Raw genomic sequence first — 18308 nt, forward strand, 5'->3', positions numbered from 1 at the left:
CACTTGGTTATTATCCATGCAGGGCTGAGCAAAAACACAAAGTTATTATTTTTTTTTTAAATTCAATGAAAGAACTTCACAAATAATTCCAGTTCATTCCATTGTAATATTGTACCCCTAAAAAGCACAAAGTACAAAAAGAACACCCAGAAAGGATTTTCAAATAAATTAAACAAAAATATTCTTCCAATTTAACTTACCTTGTTCTTTTAGGAGATGAATCATCAAACTCCTTGGATTTTCTGAAATAATATATACAAATAATGGATTTATTTATTTTATTTTTTTTTTTTTCAAAATAAAGAGAAAATTTCAGTAACTTCATTCTCTTCATGTACCATAAAATATTTCACAATTTAACAATCAGCAGATATGCAACACTTAGTCTACTTAGAAAAAAGAATGAAATGCTTTTTTTTTTAAATCTGAATAAAAAAAATAAAAGTTTTGTACTCAAATAAGTTTTTCCTAATAAAATTATGGGATGATTATTAAGTTTTGGGTGACATGGAACAATACTAACAAAAGAAGCATGAAAAACTATTTTCCTGTGCTAAGCACAAAGGTACCTGCACTTTTTTCATAACATAATTTAAAAGTATACAATGGTTTATGGTCAGTTGTGAAAGGAAAATCTTTTTAATTTTTTTTTAAAGTAGTATTTGAATAAAGCATATGGAAGCATAAAACTTTAAAAAACAACATTTTGTTTTGAGCCCAGCTGCAAATACAACTTTGGTGCTTAGCACGTTAACAGCAGCATTCTGTATGTTGTGCAAGTTAGTTTAGTTTGATAAATAAGCAAGCAGCTTCACCAGTAAACACAATAGCAAGATGTCTTGCGATCTTCTATGACAGACTTGCAGCTGTTTGCTGTTCTACAGGGCATATGCTTTGCAGCTGCTAGGTTTTTTGTGCAAAACACATAATTCAATGAAATGTGTAGTTATTTGGAGTGATAACTTCAAATCAGTTGCATATGTTCGTCCTTCACTTTGTGCAAAGATATTTCCTTCCCAGAAGTACTTTGACTCATCTTTATCAATTTCAAGCCATTTAGTGATTCTGAGGCAGAGCTGCGGTTCTGCGACATATGTATCACTTTTCAGTATTCTGTTTTGAGGCCTACAAGTTTCAAAAGCTTAACAAAGCAGACAAGTTTTAGCAAAAAATGGTGAATGTCTGTAAAAGTTGTCTTTTGCAATATACCGAAAAAATTAGGTGATGTCCTTAATCTACAGGTTAAACCTATTTTTGATGAAAAGACCAGAGAACTTCTTAGTTGGTATTTCTACTAACATTTCTTGCACCTTCATTACTTATATGTGTTCAAGATTCGACTCTTTCATATTACTTTTATAAATCATCTAATTTTAGTCATTCATGGCTAGTAAAGCTTTTTTTTTTTTGTGTGTGTGTGTGTGGCAGAGAACACGACAGAAATAAAACATAAAAAGTCAACTTCTCATTATTTGGCCTACGGCATTCCTGTACCTCTCCACCTAAGAAGCACTCAATGAAGCGCCAGATACATTCCCAAGCGGGTCCTATCCATTTGTGAAATGGTAGCAAACAAAAGCGGTCAATAAAGACACTAAAATAAATCGCACAGTAGCAGTTATGACCAATTTTGAATTTAAAATTGGCCACTACTTTATACCATAATTTGATTTCTTTCTAAAATGTCCCTTTAGCTCCAGCTTGAGACATACATCATAAAAGTTTTTTTCCCCCCATTTTTCTTTTAAATAACTGCAATATACAGTTTTACAGAATAAAAGGAACAGTTTACAAGTAATTTTGAGTAAATAAAAGTTACTTAATAAATCTAAAACTATTTTGCAAAATTTTATTTTCTTCAATTTATCACCTAATTGAAATATCTACAATTAAACACTTATTTTTAGCAATTACAGGTAACATTTCAATTTTATTTCTTTTTTTTTCCTTTCTAGAGGAAAAAAATGCCTACTTAATTTTAGCCCATAGCTTCACTTTCAAAGTAATCATTAGCATATGATATGGTTTTGGCTTGGCATATTTCTTTATTTTCTAAATATTTGACAGAAGAAGCCGCAAAAGGCTAAGGCAGTTTTTTCTCATTTGAAACCCTTAAGTTTTTCAAATTATCAATTCATATCTTTATTGCCCGAAACAGAGAAGACAAATTTTTTAAATTGTAATTGGCTCTCTTATTTTTCCTGTTAGCATAAATCAGAGGGATTCCTCAAGATCACTTGAGGAACTTCATTAGACTCTTCAAGAATGTAAACATTTACTAAGATATAGGAAGAACTTACCTAAAAATAGTTTCAATAATTTAACCATTAAAAATACCATACCTTTTAAAATCATCTATGTCATTCCTTTTATTCTTAACTGAAGCATCATAGTCCCTATCAAGAAAACAGAAAATTTCTAGCTAAAAAATTCATAGCCTATGTACATTAACATATGTTTACTTTAATGAAAATTTAATAATTCAGATCGTAATCTGACCTTGGAGAAACAATACAAATATACACAATCTATCTTTTGAAAAAAAATGTGAATTTGATTGTGAAATTTCATTTCAAAAACCTGATGCATTTGCGTTTGATTATCGAAATAAGGATGAGGAGAGATATTTTGCTCCGGGAGGAATCCAAACCTAGCGCAAAATAACCCTTCACATGGACCTGTTCTACTCCAGAAAAAACCTGCTTTAAACAACATTCCGATTATTTCCACGGTAAATGTGAGTAGGCTCAGATCTATTAATTTTGCTCCCCCCCCTCACAAAAATCTGTAGGGCCCCTTCCCCAGAGGCCAGCAATGTATATTTGCAACATTAATACGTCTTAGCTTTGTTTTTAATTTCATGGGCCGTTGGGCCCAGGGTTTGTCGATATATACAGGGCTCCCAACACATTTTAGCTTCAGGAAAGGGTAAAAGAGGACCATTTTCAATCAAAAAGGGGACTAAAGAGGACCAGTTAGGATCAAAAAGAGTACCTTGGGAGGACCACTCATAGTTAAACTCAGGGAAGCACCAAAAGGCAAATTAGTTGCTAGCTGCTAAATTCGTGAAGATAATTTGTTAATTAACTATAATAATGAAATACAATTCTTTTATCACCTGCATGTGAAACTGATCTTTTTATCCATTGAATAATATTATTTACACAAATATTTGGATGGGGGGGGGGGCACTTAGTTCAGCACTTAAGGCAGCCTCTTTAGAATTAAATGGCATAATGATACATTTTGACTTGAACCAGTGATGCTGGTAGTCTCGCTGAAGGACAGATGAAGGAGCGCTTCATCTTTATTTAGTTTAAAATTATTTTTTTTTATGTTTTTCTGTCTTTTAATGCTTCTTAATGTAACGTTATCATACAGCAAAAAAAAAAAAAAAAAAAAAAAAAAAAAAAAAAAAAAAAAAAACGTTATTCTCTTGTTTTCCCCAGTCTCTAATTTTGTTCCCATCTTCATCAGTTTCATCTAACTATTTGCTGAGAAATTTGCACCTCCTCATGACTCACACTGAAACCTAAAAAATATTGTTTTGATTTTCAACAAAGCTACAACTGAGTTTATAGTAAAATTATTTTACATTTGAATTTTAAATTTAATCTCTTATCACAGGGTTTATACCTTATTGGGAGAAAAAAATTTATGAACTTTTCAAAAGTAAAAAAAAAAATTTCAAGGTACTACCCAAAATTCGCGCTATAAATATTACATGCAGATTTCATTTAATACTAACATATAATAGATTTAAAAAAAAAAAAAAAAAACATGATTGCAAGGCCATGAGTGCTTTGAACTTTTATGGGGGGGGGGACTAATTCCCCTCTTTAGCAGGCATCATGACAATGAAACGATGTACATAAATTCAACTTTATAAAATTTTATAATTCAACTTGGTTTTAAATACAAACATTAAGTTAAAATGGTATGCACTCAATTTTGTTTACATTTAATATCCCCCAACCCTATAAAAAAACAGTAATAACCGAAAATAAGCTAATAATAATTAAAATTAAGTTTGCAAAATTAGAAATTTGAATTTAAAAAAATATTAATTTTTTAGTTATTTAAATAAAAATTAAAACGAGTTAATCTAATGTAGCATGTCAAAATAACTTTAAATGTCCAAAAATATAAAAATATTTATCAGATACAAAACGATTGAAACCTCAGATAAGCAAATTTTCACGAACCAAGTTCAATTTTGGCATATTTCCCATAAAATAAATTTATTTATTTTCTACTAACTTAAACATAAAACATGCTAATCTAAGGTAGCACTTCGGGAAAAAAAACATTCGATTGGGCAAAATATTTTAATCTTTTCATGATGCAAAAAGATTGAAATTTCAAACACTAAAACTCATTTTCCGCGAAGTCCGAGTAAGTTCAATGTTGCAATGGTTTCCAAAATATTTACTTCGTTAATTATTGAAATTAAACGAAAAATAAGCTAATCTAAAGTAGTATATGTCAAAATAACTTCCTATTGTCATAAACATCAAAATATTTACAAGATGCAAAAGGATTGAATTTCACACGAGAGAAGCAGTTTTCCGCGAAGTCCGAGTAAGTTCAATGTTGTCATGGTTTCCAAACTAATTCCTTCGTTAATTATTGAAATCAAACGAAAAATAAGCTAATCTAAAGTAGTATGTCAAAATAACTTCCTGCTGTCAAAAACATCAAAATATTTACAAGATGCATAAGGATTGAAATTTCACACGCGAGAAGCAGTTTTCAACGAAGTCCGAGTAAGTTATTTCCAAATGAATTCCTTCGTTAATTATTGAAATTAAACAAAAAATAAGCTAATCTAAAGTAGTATATGTCAAAATAACTTCCTTTTGTCATAAACATCAAAATATTTACAAGATGCAAAAGGATTGAAATTTCAAACGCGAGAAGCAGTTTTCCGCGAAGTTCGAGTAAGTTCAATGTTGTCATGGTTTCCAAACTAATTCCTTAGTTCATTATTGAAATTAAACTTAAAATAAGCTAATTTTATGTCGGCACATGTCAAAATAACTTCCGATTGTAAAAAAACATCAAAATATTCACAAGATGCAAAAGGATTGAAAACTCAAACACGAAAGCAGTTTTTCGCGATACTGCATATCGAACCAATGTTCAGAAAATTGCAATGATGATATATTTTTAAAAGAATTACATCCAATCTAAAGTATGCTGTAGATTGCTTGTAATGATTTTTGAAAGAATTCAAGCAATACACTTTTCATACTTTATCAAGGCTTTCAAGCACTTGGAAAATAAACTGTTTTTTTTTTTTTTTTTTCAGGAATTTTTCAAGGTTTTTCAAGGGCGTTTACGAACATATGCGCCTGTAAAAAAAAATGGCGCATGCGCTACGAGGTTACTTTTGAATTCATTTGCAAAAGGGGTGGTTCATAACAGCGTTACTATTACAGTCAACGCGCGACAACTCTAAAAGTCCCAAGGGACCGGCTTTCCGAGCTATGGGAAGTTTCCACAGCAGTCTCAAGAGCTTGGGATCAAAATGAAAACTTTGAGATAAAGGAATATTCGAGTTATCGAGACCCGAGATCGGAAAGTTCATTCGTTATTGCAAACTTGAGGCTGAAATTCCGAGAAATATCGGTAGCACCCTGCTCCGCGATTCGACGTCATTAACTCCTCCCCCAAACCTCTTTTTTATGAATTTCCATGTTGCAGCGGCTGAAGGAGTAATGACGTCAATCTGAAGCGAAATAATAGGGAAAGTCAGGTTAAGGAGCCGCGGCCGCGTGTTTGAGTGTACAGTATCTTTTAACGTTATGGAAAACTTTTTTAAAATCGGATTTTTAAGTAAAAACAATAAAAAAGCGGACTAATCGGACCAAAATGTTAAAAAGCGGTCTAAAGCGGACTTAACCCTAAAAAGCGGACTTAGGCGGGAAAAGCGGACCATTTGGGAGCCCTGTATATATATATCAGTCGATACTTATCATGATACATATCACGATATATATCCAATATTTATTTTGAAAATATCATGATATTTTGAGATTTTCAATATTTAATTTTTTAACCATGGTATTTTCATAGTACTATTCTTTCATAGTACTATTGTTTATTTTTGCAAGTAACCAAAAAGTTGTGTACTATATTTTTATGATATATTAATACATCATTAATATAACAAAGCAATATAGTATTCCTTTCTCATTTTATATCCATAAAATTACATAACAATTTTAATTCAGTAATTAATCTAACAATTTTAATTCAGATTAAAAGTGCCTAATTTAATGTTAAACGTTGGTCAGAAAAAAAGAAAATGTCTTATGACTGTGCACCAACTAAAGCATATTTCTTATTTCTGAATCATATAACTGTAAAACCAGCTAACAGAAGAAAAACGAGTAAAATAACTAATTTAAATTAATTCCATTAAAATTGATTAAGATGTGAAATGAAATGTTAGATATAAAATAATAAAAGAAACCTTAATCTTAAGTCTACATATTGTAATAACAATATAAGAAAATAAAGAGTGTTTTGAAATGCATTTTCTATTTTGAAGACTTAAGTTTGTGCTGATTGAAAATATCGGATATTTTCGAAAATATCATGATACTTTCGAACCCTGGTTGGGCCTCCTAAGGCCGTGAGCAACCCTGCACTGCGGGGTCTGTGGGTACGCAGATCTGGGCTTGAATGTGGATCTTTCTTCCTCCTGTTTTTGACTGGAGTAAATGTGGAGCTTTAATCCAGAACGCACTTTGAGAAACAAGTTTGTTTACTAGCTGGGTATTGCAGCTGAAGATGCTTAGTCCGGGAGCAAATGGTTTCCCGTGCGATTTTTGTGATACAATTATAGCAGTTAGTTTTTCTGAAAGGTATTTGCATGAGGAAAACGAATTCAGATGTTGCCACCCCCCCAAAATGGTGCAGGGGGGCTGGGGGGCACCTATAACTGCCGTGGGGGGCAAGTGATTTCCCGTTCAATTTTTGTGATACAATTGTGTGACTTAGCTTTTCTGAAAGGTATTGGTACGAGAAAACCAAATTTCGATAATGCCAACCCCGAAAATGGTTCAGGGGGGCAGGGGGGCGGCTATAACTACATTTGGGGGGGCAAGCTGTTTCCCGTTCAATTTTTGTGATACAATTATGGGAGTTAGTTTTTCTGAAAGGTATTGACACGAGGAAACCGAATTTGGAGGATGCTACCCCCGTAAATGCTGCAGGGGGGCGGAGGGGGGAAGGGATTATAACTGCATTTGGGGGGCAAGCTGTTTCCCGTTCAAATTTTATGATATAATTATGCGAGTTAGTTCTCCTGAAACGTATTGGCACGAGGAAACCGAATTTAGATGCTGCTAACTCCGAAATTGGTGCTGGGGGGCAGGGGGGGGGCGGTTATAACTGCGTTGGGGGCATGTAATTTTTGGTTTAATTTTTGTGATACAATTATGGGAGTTAGTTTTTCTGAAAGGTATTTGCATGAGGAAAACGAATTCAGATGTTGCCACCCCCCAAAATGGTGCAGGGGGCTGGGGGGCAGCTATAACTGCCGTGGGGGGCAAGTGATTTCCCGTTCAATTTTTGTGATACAATTCTGTGACTTAGCTTTTCTGAAAGGTATTGGTACGAGAAAACCAAATTTCGATAATGCCAACCCCGAAAATGGTTCAGGGGGGCAGGGGGGGCGGCTATAACTACATTTGGGGGAGGCAAGCTGTTTCCCGTTCAATTTTTGTGATACAATTATGGGAGTTAGTTTTTCTGAAAGGTATTGACACGAGGAAACTGAATTTGGATGATGTTACCCCCCGTAAATGCTGCAGGGGGGCGGAGGGGGGAAGGGATTATAACTGCATTTGGGGGGCAAGCTGTTTCCCGTTCAAGTTTTATGATATAATTATGCGAGTTAGTTCTCCTGAAACGTATTGGCACGAGGAAACCGAATTTAGATGCTGCTAACTCCGAAATTGGTGCTGGGGGGCAGGGGGGGGGGGGTTATAACTGCGTTGGGGGCATGTAATTTTTCGTTTAATTTTTGTGATACAATTATGGGAGTTAGTTTTTCTGAAAGGTATTGTCACGAGGAAAACAAATTTGGATGTTGTCAACCCCGAAAATGGGGCAGGGGGGCGGGGGGGCGGTTATAAATGTGCAGGGGGGCAAGAGGTATGTTCAATTTTTGTGATGCAATCATGGGAGTTGGTTCTGCTGAAAGGTATTGGCACGAGGAAAACGAATTTGGATGTTGCTATCCCCTAAAATGCTGATGGGGGGCAGGGGGGGTATGACTGCAAACATAACACACTTATATATTCAAAATTTCTCGGTTTACAACAAGTTTTCAAAGTTTAATATGCTTAAATCCACTAATAACAACATTAAATGCAAAAAACTCCGAATTAAATTGCTGACACGTGTTTCGAAGCTATTAAGAGCTCCTTTTTCATTGTAAAAGATGTGAGTTTATGAATGAAAATTCATCCGACTAAAGACGATCTTTCCATTGATAATGGGTTCCTGGTAACAAAGTTTATCATTTCAGTAAAAAATATTAGGAGGAAGGGGGGGGTCCCCCCCCCCCCCAAATTTTTTGTACAGGTGTTTCTTTCGGTTTCAGAATATAAAGAGTATTTTTGAACAAAACAAAACATTTATTGAAACCGTGACTTTCATAACCGTGAATTCATAATAGATTTACGGAGATAATTAGCAGCATCATACAAACTCCTCATGGTCATGTTTAAATCTTCATCATCATTCTGGGATATCATGTTATTGTCTCGTGCATGCTTCATACTAACAATTTCTGCTTGACTTCTTTTCTGCGGACGGTGAAATTCAATATCTGCAACAGATTTCTGTAGCAATTCTTTTGTTTCTTTCCTTGTAATGGATGGATAAGGGACGTTATTCATAGCACGAATGTTTTCATACGTGGTTTGTACATCAGCCATACTCAATGTACCTGTTTTTAAACATTCTTGAATCATACAAGTAAATTCAATCTCTGACGCACTCTCAGGGGCTCTAGAAGTGTTGGGTGCACTGGCATTAGGACATCGTAGTACATTTGTCACATTCTTCGCAAAACATTGTAAATGGTATCGAATGTCGATAGCGTGACCATCTTCAGGGTTTATTGCTGTATTAAGTTTTATCTGGAGGGCTTCATTTCCACTTTTAGCAATAGCATCACTCAGACTTTTTTGAGCATGATCAACCGACAGTTTTCTGAGGGACTTTGCACGTGTCTGACCTTTGTCACAGAAAAAGCATTTCTCTTTATTGAATGGAATGCAATGTGAACGTGTCAGTCTCGATGTGCTACTATTTGTAACAGGTGATGTATGCTGAGCTTGACTTTCATATCGCTTTTTTATGCGTTCAAAATGTCCCTTATGAGTGACATCTTGGTAACAACTTCGATGCCATGATGCCTTGTTGTCAGCCAGTATTTTTGCAGTCGTTCCACGCAAACGGATATTAGATGAAACATACTTGACGTTTTCATATTTAGCATTTTCTAGCACACTCTTTAAAACCTTTTCATGTGTGGTAGGGTTAATGATTAGTCCTTCGGTGGATTTCTCTTGACATATAATACATAATGTATAATTAATTCCTATTTTTAGCTTTGTATTTGGTTCAGTGAGATCCATCTGAAAGTGACTAATTGCTTACTAAACTAATAAACGACGTGCGTCAAACTTCTGCATACAATATTTTTATTTTAAATGAGCTAGACTAAAATAAGAATCCCTTCTCCTCTCTTTCTTAAAAATAAATGGTACAACGTTCCCTTGTTGACGAATTTCCATTTCATGTGACTCCAGAGAAAAAGTGGCCAATTAAAATGTCCAATAAAATAGATAATACTGGTGACAGCAATAAATTTCTGTTTTGACCATTTAAAGAGATCTGCTCTTCCCTCTCTGAAACTTGTTCGTGAGAATTTTCTTTCAGAAGAATAAAAAGGTACGGTGTGCTTCATAGAGAAAAGAGATATTGTAAAAAACCAATACTATCACGATCTGATTAGGAAAATGAGACCCATCAAGTTGCTTTGTAGAATAACTAGAGACATATAGGTTGTAAAACTGGACATGCCGATTCCGTGAGAACTGGATCAGATTTTGACATTGTTGCTTTTGGAAAAACTGACCGCCAACCAAGAATTGAAGATACACTAGGCCGCAATACAAAGGGAAGGAAGAGATAAGCAAAATTAAAGGCGGCGGCAAGGAACTCATGTTAAGCTCTCGTAACAATGCCTTTGTCCTCCGCTTCTATAAGTACAAAGGAGAAAGGAGAAAAAAGACCTCCTTCGACATATGTTTGTTTCTTTAATGTACGACCACCATGGTGTTGGAAATTTCATCCAAGCGCTCCCACCACTTAGTTAAAATTTACTTTAAAAAAAAGGAGAAAAACTCAAACGAAAAAACATTATTCTTTCAGAGCTGGGGCTGTCAAAGCCGTCATTTGGGGGGGGGGGGCTTAACACTGCCCCCCCCCAAAATGATAGGCCTGGGTAAAGGGTACAAATTTATTTCGGAAGAGGAAATATATACAAAGAATAATAAAGTACACAAATACAATTTTGCATTTTTTTAATCAACGGGGGGGGGGGGGGGGGACCTCCCCTTCCTCCTAATATTTTTTACTGAAATGATAAACTTTGTTACCAGGAACCCATTATCGATGGAAAGATCGTCTTTAGTCGGATGAATTTTCATTCATAAACTCACATCTTTTACAATGAAAAAGGAGCTCTTAATAGCTTCGAAACACGTGTCAGCAATTTAATTCGGAGTTTTTTGCATTTAATGTTATTATTAGTGGATTTAAGCATATTAAACTTTGAAAACTTGTTGTAAACCGAGAAATTTTGAATATATAAGTGTGTTATGTTTGCAGTCATACCCCCCCCTGCCCCCCATCAGCATTTTAGGGGATAGCAACATCCAAATTCATTTTCCTCGTGCCAATACCTTTCAGCAGAACCAACTCCCATGATTGCATCACAAAAATTGAACAGAATACCTCTTGCCCCCCTGCACATTTATAACCGCCCCCCCGCCCCCCTGCCCCATTTTCGGGGTTGACAACATCCAAATTTGTTTTCCTCGTGACAATACCTTTCAGAAAAACTAACTCCCATAATTGTATCACAAAAATTAAACGAAAAATTACATGCCCCCAACGCAGTTATAACCGCCCCCCCTGCCCCCCAGCACCAATTTCGGAGTTAGCAGCATCTAAATTCGGTTTCCTCGTGCCAATACGTTTCAGGAGAACTAACTCGCATAATTATATCATAAAATTTGAACGGGAAACAGCTTGCCCCCCAAATGCAGTTATAATCCCTTCCCCCCTCCGCCCCCCTGCAGCATTTACGGGGGTAGCATCATCCGAATTCGGTTTCCTCGTGTCAATACCTTTCAGAAAAACTAACTCCCATAATTGTATCACAAAAATTGAACGGGAAACAGCTTGCCCCCCCAAATGTAGTTATAGCCGCCCCCCTGCCCCCCTGAACCATTTTCGGGGTTGGCATTATCGAAATTTGGTTTTCTCGTACCAATACCTTTCAGAAAAGCTAAGTCACACAATTGTATCACAAAAATTGAACGGGAAATCACTTGCCCCCCACGGCAGTTATAGCTGCCCCCCAGCCCCCCTGCACCATTTTGGGGGGTGGCAACATCTGAATTCGTTTTCCTCATGCAAATACCTTTCAGAAAAACTAACTGCTATAATTGTATCACAAAAATCGCACGGGAGCTAAAATTTGACCGTTTGCTCCTCGACTAGCTGGATAAAATCGCTTTTTATCCTTTTTTTTTTCGAGTACAGGGTACAAGCTCTTTTCGCAGGTGAGCGGTGAATTTTTGAAGCTGGAACAAGGAAATAGGTTACAAAAGTTTCATGTGACTGCAACTATTGTGCTATTTATCACGAGAACAGGTTTTATAGTTACAGGTGGTAAAGATTGTATGTATGGGAGGCTCATACAGGGAACTGCTCCGTCACTCCAAACGAAAAGATTTTTAGAGAAAGTCATTTGATCAACAATGAGGTTTGAAATCCAATAATTTAGCCCCATTTTCCAAATCTAAATCCCTCACTCGTTTGGTCACTAGCAGACTTAGATTGCATGACAGCAATATTTTGTAGTGCATGGATGTATTGTCTAGTCCGGGGCTTCCCAAACTTTGATACCCAACGGACCCCTTTCATTGACCAATATTCAGTATGAACCCGTGTCACTAGAGCAGCCAGAAAAACCTTCAGAAGGGGGTTTTTTGATCAAAAAACACCTTATGGATGGGGTTTCTTGATCAAAACAGTACTTTCTACTACTGTAATTTTATACTACTGTATTAGAATATGTATTTATGTTAAATTCAATGCCTCTGGTGGTGTTTCAACCCCCAAACCCCCCTCACTGCACCACTGACCCCTGTCACTAGAACACTAGAATGAATCGACACGTTTAGTTTTTAGTTGAATGAACTGAAATAAATTAACCATAACTAATTAAAGGAAAATGTTATTGTTTGAAAAAAAAACACTAGGCAAGTTGCTTATGACAATGCTTACCTTTATTTACAAATTCAGAGGTACAGAAATCAAATTAAACACGGAAACCAATGGGCAGTTCTCAAAAGGTAGGAACAAAAAAGTTAACTTTGAGCAATTTCAAAAATTTTCAAATTTCACATCAATTTTGCTTTTATTCTATAGTATGCATACCTAGAACACAATATATGAACATGAAAAGACAGCAGAAAAAATTGTTAATTAGCAAATTAAATCAGCAGTCTGTAGGTAACAGATTTTGGACATTGTTGTCCTGTAGGTAACGGATTTTGGACAACATCATGATGTAAGTTTCACCATTTTTGACAATTGTTAATCTGATTTTAAACTTTTCCAATGAAAATTTTATTTACTATTTTTTGAATTTTGCAATTTAATAATAAAGAGGATATTAATGAAGTACTTGAATGGCCATACATACTGCTCTTTACATATAATAAAGTTTTGGAATGATTTTGAAGAAGTTGATGAAAGGTAAAAAAAAGCTCCATGGAAATAACTATACAAACTCGTAGCTTCTCTCATTAAATAACATTTGTATTTCTCTGGATTATTAACTTTCATTTTCTGCACATATTTTCCAAACTTGGAATATGCTTCTACCAGAACCTTTTGCTCTATTTCTAGGAGACAATCTCGTGTGAGCATTAAACTTTGCAATAAATCCTTTTGCAAATAGGTATTAAAAATCAATAATGACTTCAAAAACCATATAAATACAGCACAAATTCCATAAAAGAACTTAAATTGTTTAAAGCACTTTTTCAAAACATGTTAATTCAAAAGACTTACTATCTCTCAAATCTCAAGATAGAAAGAAAATTACCAACTGATATTTGTTCACAAATCAACTGCAGACTATTTTTTTTACACTCTAAAAAAATTCGAGAATTAAAACAATTATTTAAATTAAAAATAATACAAATGTAAAAAGTGACATCAGTTTTAATAATGAATATTTTTTATGTCATAAGAATTAAAACAATGTCTAAAACAAAATTATTGAAAAAAGAAATTCGTATTTCTATTTGGAGATCGTTAAATTATGTTTCCAAAAGAAAGGAGAGGAAAAAAAATCATAAAATAATAAAAGCGGGGGGGAAAAAATTGCTAGCGCAGGTGATAAAGTCGCCAAAACTGGTGCAGCTGACGATAAACAACATTTGTCAAACTGGAATTCTCTGGTAACCTTTAGCTTATCGTATACTGTGTTGTCGCCAACGGAGGTTTGCTTGGCGATTTTAGCGCAAAATGGCTTCCGTTATGATCACAACCAGCCATGCTTCTACTGTAATTTATGTATTGTTCAATATGTAACGTATTAATTATGCAAAATACTAATGGATTAAAGAAGATAACATTATAATAACCTTTTTTATTGAGGTTAGAAGACAGTGAATCATCAAAAATTATGAATAAACGGACAGAATTATCGGCATCAAGATCGCAACGCCATTTGGACATCTCACATGTATGTTTAAGAAAAATCATTTTTCTTCTAAGATATTGCATAAAAGCTTATGAAAACACTTTTAAACAATTAAAAATTGATTCTGAGGATCGATAAATACCTTTAAAGCGAAAACATCACATACTTACTTCTCAAATAATAGCATCGTAAAGATCGTAACTTTTGGACATGCATCAAATTTCAAACTTACTTTTTTCTAAAATCGTTTGCAAAGTAAATAATCTGTCTTTACTTTTGTTATTTGTGTAAAATATTAACAAAAATTATTCAGTGTAAGATTCATACCTTTAATTTTTTTCTGAAATGTATGGAAATAATTTTTAAAAAAAAATTTTTAATGGTACATTTGCTCAGTTAACGTTTTGGTTGGTATGTCCGAAATTGTGCCTTTTAGCAAAGAAAATATTTTTTTAAGTGCATTTGAAGAGCACTTTTTCCATAATTTATGTCAATTCTTGTCTCTATACAGTATTATGATTTAACTCAAAAATTTTTGAGTTAAAGTGAAAGTTATTTGGTGTTGAAGCTTCAAAGTTGAGTTCTGTGTTTGCTCCCACCTTTTGAGAACTGCCTCAATCGGTAAAAAATGATTGATATTCAAACTGAGCATCTAATTAAATGGGGATAATTTTTAAGCAACCAAAGAGAGCTTAAAGCTGTGTGTTGGGGATTAACACAGTTTGAAAGAATCGATCCAAACACCAAATTTATGAGCAAAAAACGACTTATGGCTCCATTTGACCTGAAGGGTGTCTGTCATTCTCATGCCACCCTTCAGGCACCTTCCAAAAATGGAAAGCTGCATTGGTTTTTTGGAGACGGTTGTTTTAGCCGGAGTCAAATATCATGTTCAGCTCCAGAATTCAGTTTATGTGATTGAATAGATTGAAAATCTGGATTTGCATAGGTAAGGTTATGAAAAATAGAAGAACATGGTTCACTCCTCCAATGAGCAATTGGTATTTTTTATTTTCCAGATGGATGGAAGTAAGTGTCCTGGTAGGTCGATTTGAACGTACAGTCTGAAGCTTCAGTCAAACATTCCTACTCACATGGCAACAGGCTTAATGGTTTTCTTGAAGTAGGAGACAGTTTGAACATGAATGCACGATCTTGCAGCATAGTATTTCCATATGTTAAGAAAAACAGTGAAACCTCCCTTAACGGACACTCCCGAATAACGGACACCTCTAATTAACAGACATTTGTGCAAGTCCCAGTCCCTCAATATAGGCCATTCCATGTAATTCACTCTGAATAACGGACACTCCGAATAACGGACAGTTATTTCACCAAAAAGTTCCCTTGCGATCGTAGCACTTCCCGGTTTTTTTTCTTTTTACAGAATATCTTAGTAACTTGCTTGCCTTACAAAGCTTTTCATCCTCCACAACTGCAGCAAAAATTGAAAAAGAAAAAAAAAAAGTCATAATTTTGTTACGGCTAATTTTGAGGGTATTGAAGCAGATAAGTGAAAACTGATGTCAGTCTAACAATTAACGTACCTTTTTCTTAAGATTTTAATGAATTTTGTACACAATTACTATTCAAAAGTTAAGATAAAAAAGAGGAAACTGGGCGCTTTTTCTAACTGGGGCTCTCGGGAGATGCAATTGAGCAGACCGGCGCCGGTAGTAGTCGGCTTTTATGGCGCTGTAGTTTCATTGGGTTGTTTAATTTTTAGACATGAAAAAGATTTGTCTATATTCAAGGTCATATTGCAAACTGTCAATCATGCAATAGTGATACTCGAGATAAAATAAGTACATTAACCATAAAAAAATGTGTGTGGGGGGGAGGGGGGTTGCTCCGCCAAATCACCGCCGTTGGTAATGGGATATTCATACCCTGAGATGAAGTGAGAGGCAAGCGAACCTAATTTTCATGCAGCAACTGTAGCTTTGCAGTTGATTTTTTTTGTGTGACAATATTATTTGAGTTTTAAAACGGCAACTAAAAGAAAGAGACTGACATTGAAAGAAAAAATTGTTTTGCGATGTTGCTGAAAAAGAAAAAATAAGTGTGCGTTGTTTTGCCGATCGTTTTCAAGTTGGGAAAACTCAAATCAGCGAAATTTTAAAAGATAAAGACGAAATTAGAAAATTGTGCACAATTAGAGACTTTTCGGAAGCACTGAAATACAGTGAAGAATTGAAAAACTTTTCCCTGAGCAGAGGGGACACTGAAGGACTTGCTAAGGTAAATGATTTAAATATACTGAGAAACAGGTTTGTAATGCAAAAAAAGAGATGTCAAACTGTTTTAACTGATTACTTTAATTGATTAAATGCTTTTTAAGACAAGTGTGTGCTGTCAGTATACCTTTATTAAGAAAAAACAGATTAATTAAACTTGACGTAAAATGTAGTTAATCTTTTGCAATTGTTTTGATTATTTTCTACAAAGGGAACAACAGCCCATTTTGAAAAAGGTAAATTAAGTAGTTCCTCCCAATAACGGACAAAACTTCTGGTCCCTTGACTGTCCGCTATTCGGAGGTTTCACGGTACTAGTGCATAGTTTCAAAGTAAATATTTAGGTCATAAAGTTTTTAGTTCTTTTTTTTTCCCTGCAGTTTACCTCGCATCAGCTATTAACAGTTGGCAGACTCCCAAGGGGATCGCAGACCACAGTTTGGGAAGTCCTGGACTAGTCATGGTTCCAAAGCAAAGCTTTTCAGGGTTGCAGAGTCGGAACACTTGGAGAGTTTGATGAGAACTGCAGTCGGAGGGGAGGAGTTAGAGGTTTTAAACTTTTAAAAGTTCAAGTCAGTCATTTCTCCTCTGCGACTGCAGCTGTTCCATGGCTGCAGAAGAGTTGAAAGCAGAATGATTTTCGAGTAGAGGAGTTTGAGCTGAGAGCTTTAAAATTCCAGGAATTATAATTGGACATCTTCCCCCAGCCTTCAATTTTGGAATTTTTTCCAATTCTTACAAAATGTTTTGGTAACTCCGCTTTAACGTAACAAATCAAAAACCTCCGAGTCAAAAAAACAATCTTAAAATATTTGGTGACATCATGAAGTTTTTAACTAACATAGTAAACAACCTATATTACTGTTTTAAACACAAAATAATACAATTCAGCCAAAACAAACATGATTAATTTAGCCCTCAATTTAGAAATGGAGAAAATGAAAAAAACTGATCATTACATGAATCAGTGTTTCACAATATTTCACTTCAACGAAACGACTGGTTCAGATTAGAAAAATGATTAAATTGAAATGTCACATTTTCTATCTTACACACAGTACGATCTATAAACTGCACAACAAATTATTTTCATTGAAGAAAGAATTATAATTTTTCACTTTCAAAAGTATTATTTAGTTATTTTTAAAAGATACCTAAATACCTAAGCCTTGTCATTAATGTATCCAAAAAAAGTACTTACTTTCTGACAACATGGGTATCTTCCAGATCAATTCTTGTTTTCTTGCGAGACATGATTTTTATTCACACTATTAGTTTATAATGAAATAAAAATTCAGTTCGTACATTCAATCGTAAAATGAAAAATAATTTTAAATGATACACAAAAGTACTTGCGGCTACTTCTCTTCACCGTGAATGGTGAATCGCTTCTACAACATTAACTATGCTGCCAAAGCTGTAATCACAATTTTAAGTTTATTAAAACCATTTTTATAAAACTATTTATTTTTTGGAAAATTCATTCTGACAACACATTCCGCTATCCACCGAAAAGTTTTACAAAGAAACATCCACTAAGAAATATATGACACTAGAGTTGCGTTCGTTGAGCGACCGGTAGCTTACTAGTCAGTTGACCACATGATAAATAATGACGTCAGCATTGTGTTTTTGAAGCTTCAACATTAAAAAGTAGGGGACATCTCCTGCCCCTATCCCTTCCCTTAACGCTACCAATGGTGTTCAGCAATCGCATTTTCAAGACTCAAAATTCAAACACTTTCCGTTGGAAAGTTTTGAACCCCATTCCGTCCCCCAACGTCATACAACTGCGTTTTCAAGACTCCAATTTCGAGAAATTTGCGGAGAGGAGCCACCGAGTCCATCGTTCCTCATCTTTCAACATCATTCAAAGATCGCCTAAAAAACTGTGTTTTTGGAACTCCTGCATCGACACATTTCTGGAGAAAAGTTCTGAACCCCATGTCTTCTGTTACGTCATCAAAGGTAACCTACAATTTCGTTTTTAGGACTTCAATTCCGAAAAATTTTCGGGGCGGAAACCCCCTAACCTCCTT

General features: G+C 34.9%; 1 protein-coding gene across 2 annotated transcripts in view; it reads right to left on the minus strand.

Moving 5' to 3' along the window:
* LOC129230723 (putative pre-mRNA-splicing factor ATP-dependent RNA helicase PRP1) overlaps positions 1 to 17652 on the minus strand; it is a 50955-nt gene extending 33303 nt beyond the window's left edge. For both annotated transcript variants that reach the window (XM_054865144.1, XM_054865143.1), the window contains exons 1-3: positions 17471 to 17652; positions 2343 to 2396; positions 201 to 242 (exon numbers count right to left, since the gene is read on the minus strand). In XM_054865144.1, coding sequence (XP_054721119.1) covers positions 201 to 242; positions 2343 to 2396; positions 17471 to 17523 — 149 coding nt within the window. In that variant the 5' untranslated portion in view covers positions 17524 to 17652. The remainder of the gene's footprint in view (positions 1 to 200; positions 243 to 2342; positions 2397 to 17470) is intronic.
* Positions 17653 to 18308: the final 656 nt, after the last annotated feature.

This window comes from Uloborus diversus, chromosome 9 (genome assembly GCF_026930045.1).
Source record: "Uloborus diversus isolate 005 chromosome 9, Udiv.v.3.1, whole genome shotgun sequence".
NCBI classification, from domain to species: domain Eukaryota; kingdom Metazoa; phylum Arthropoda; class Arachnida; order Araneae; family Uloboridae; genus Uloborus; species Uloborus diversus.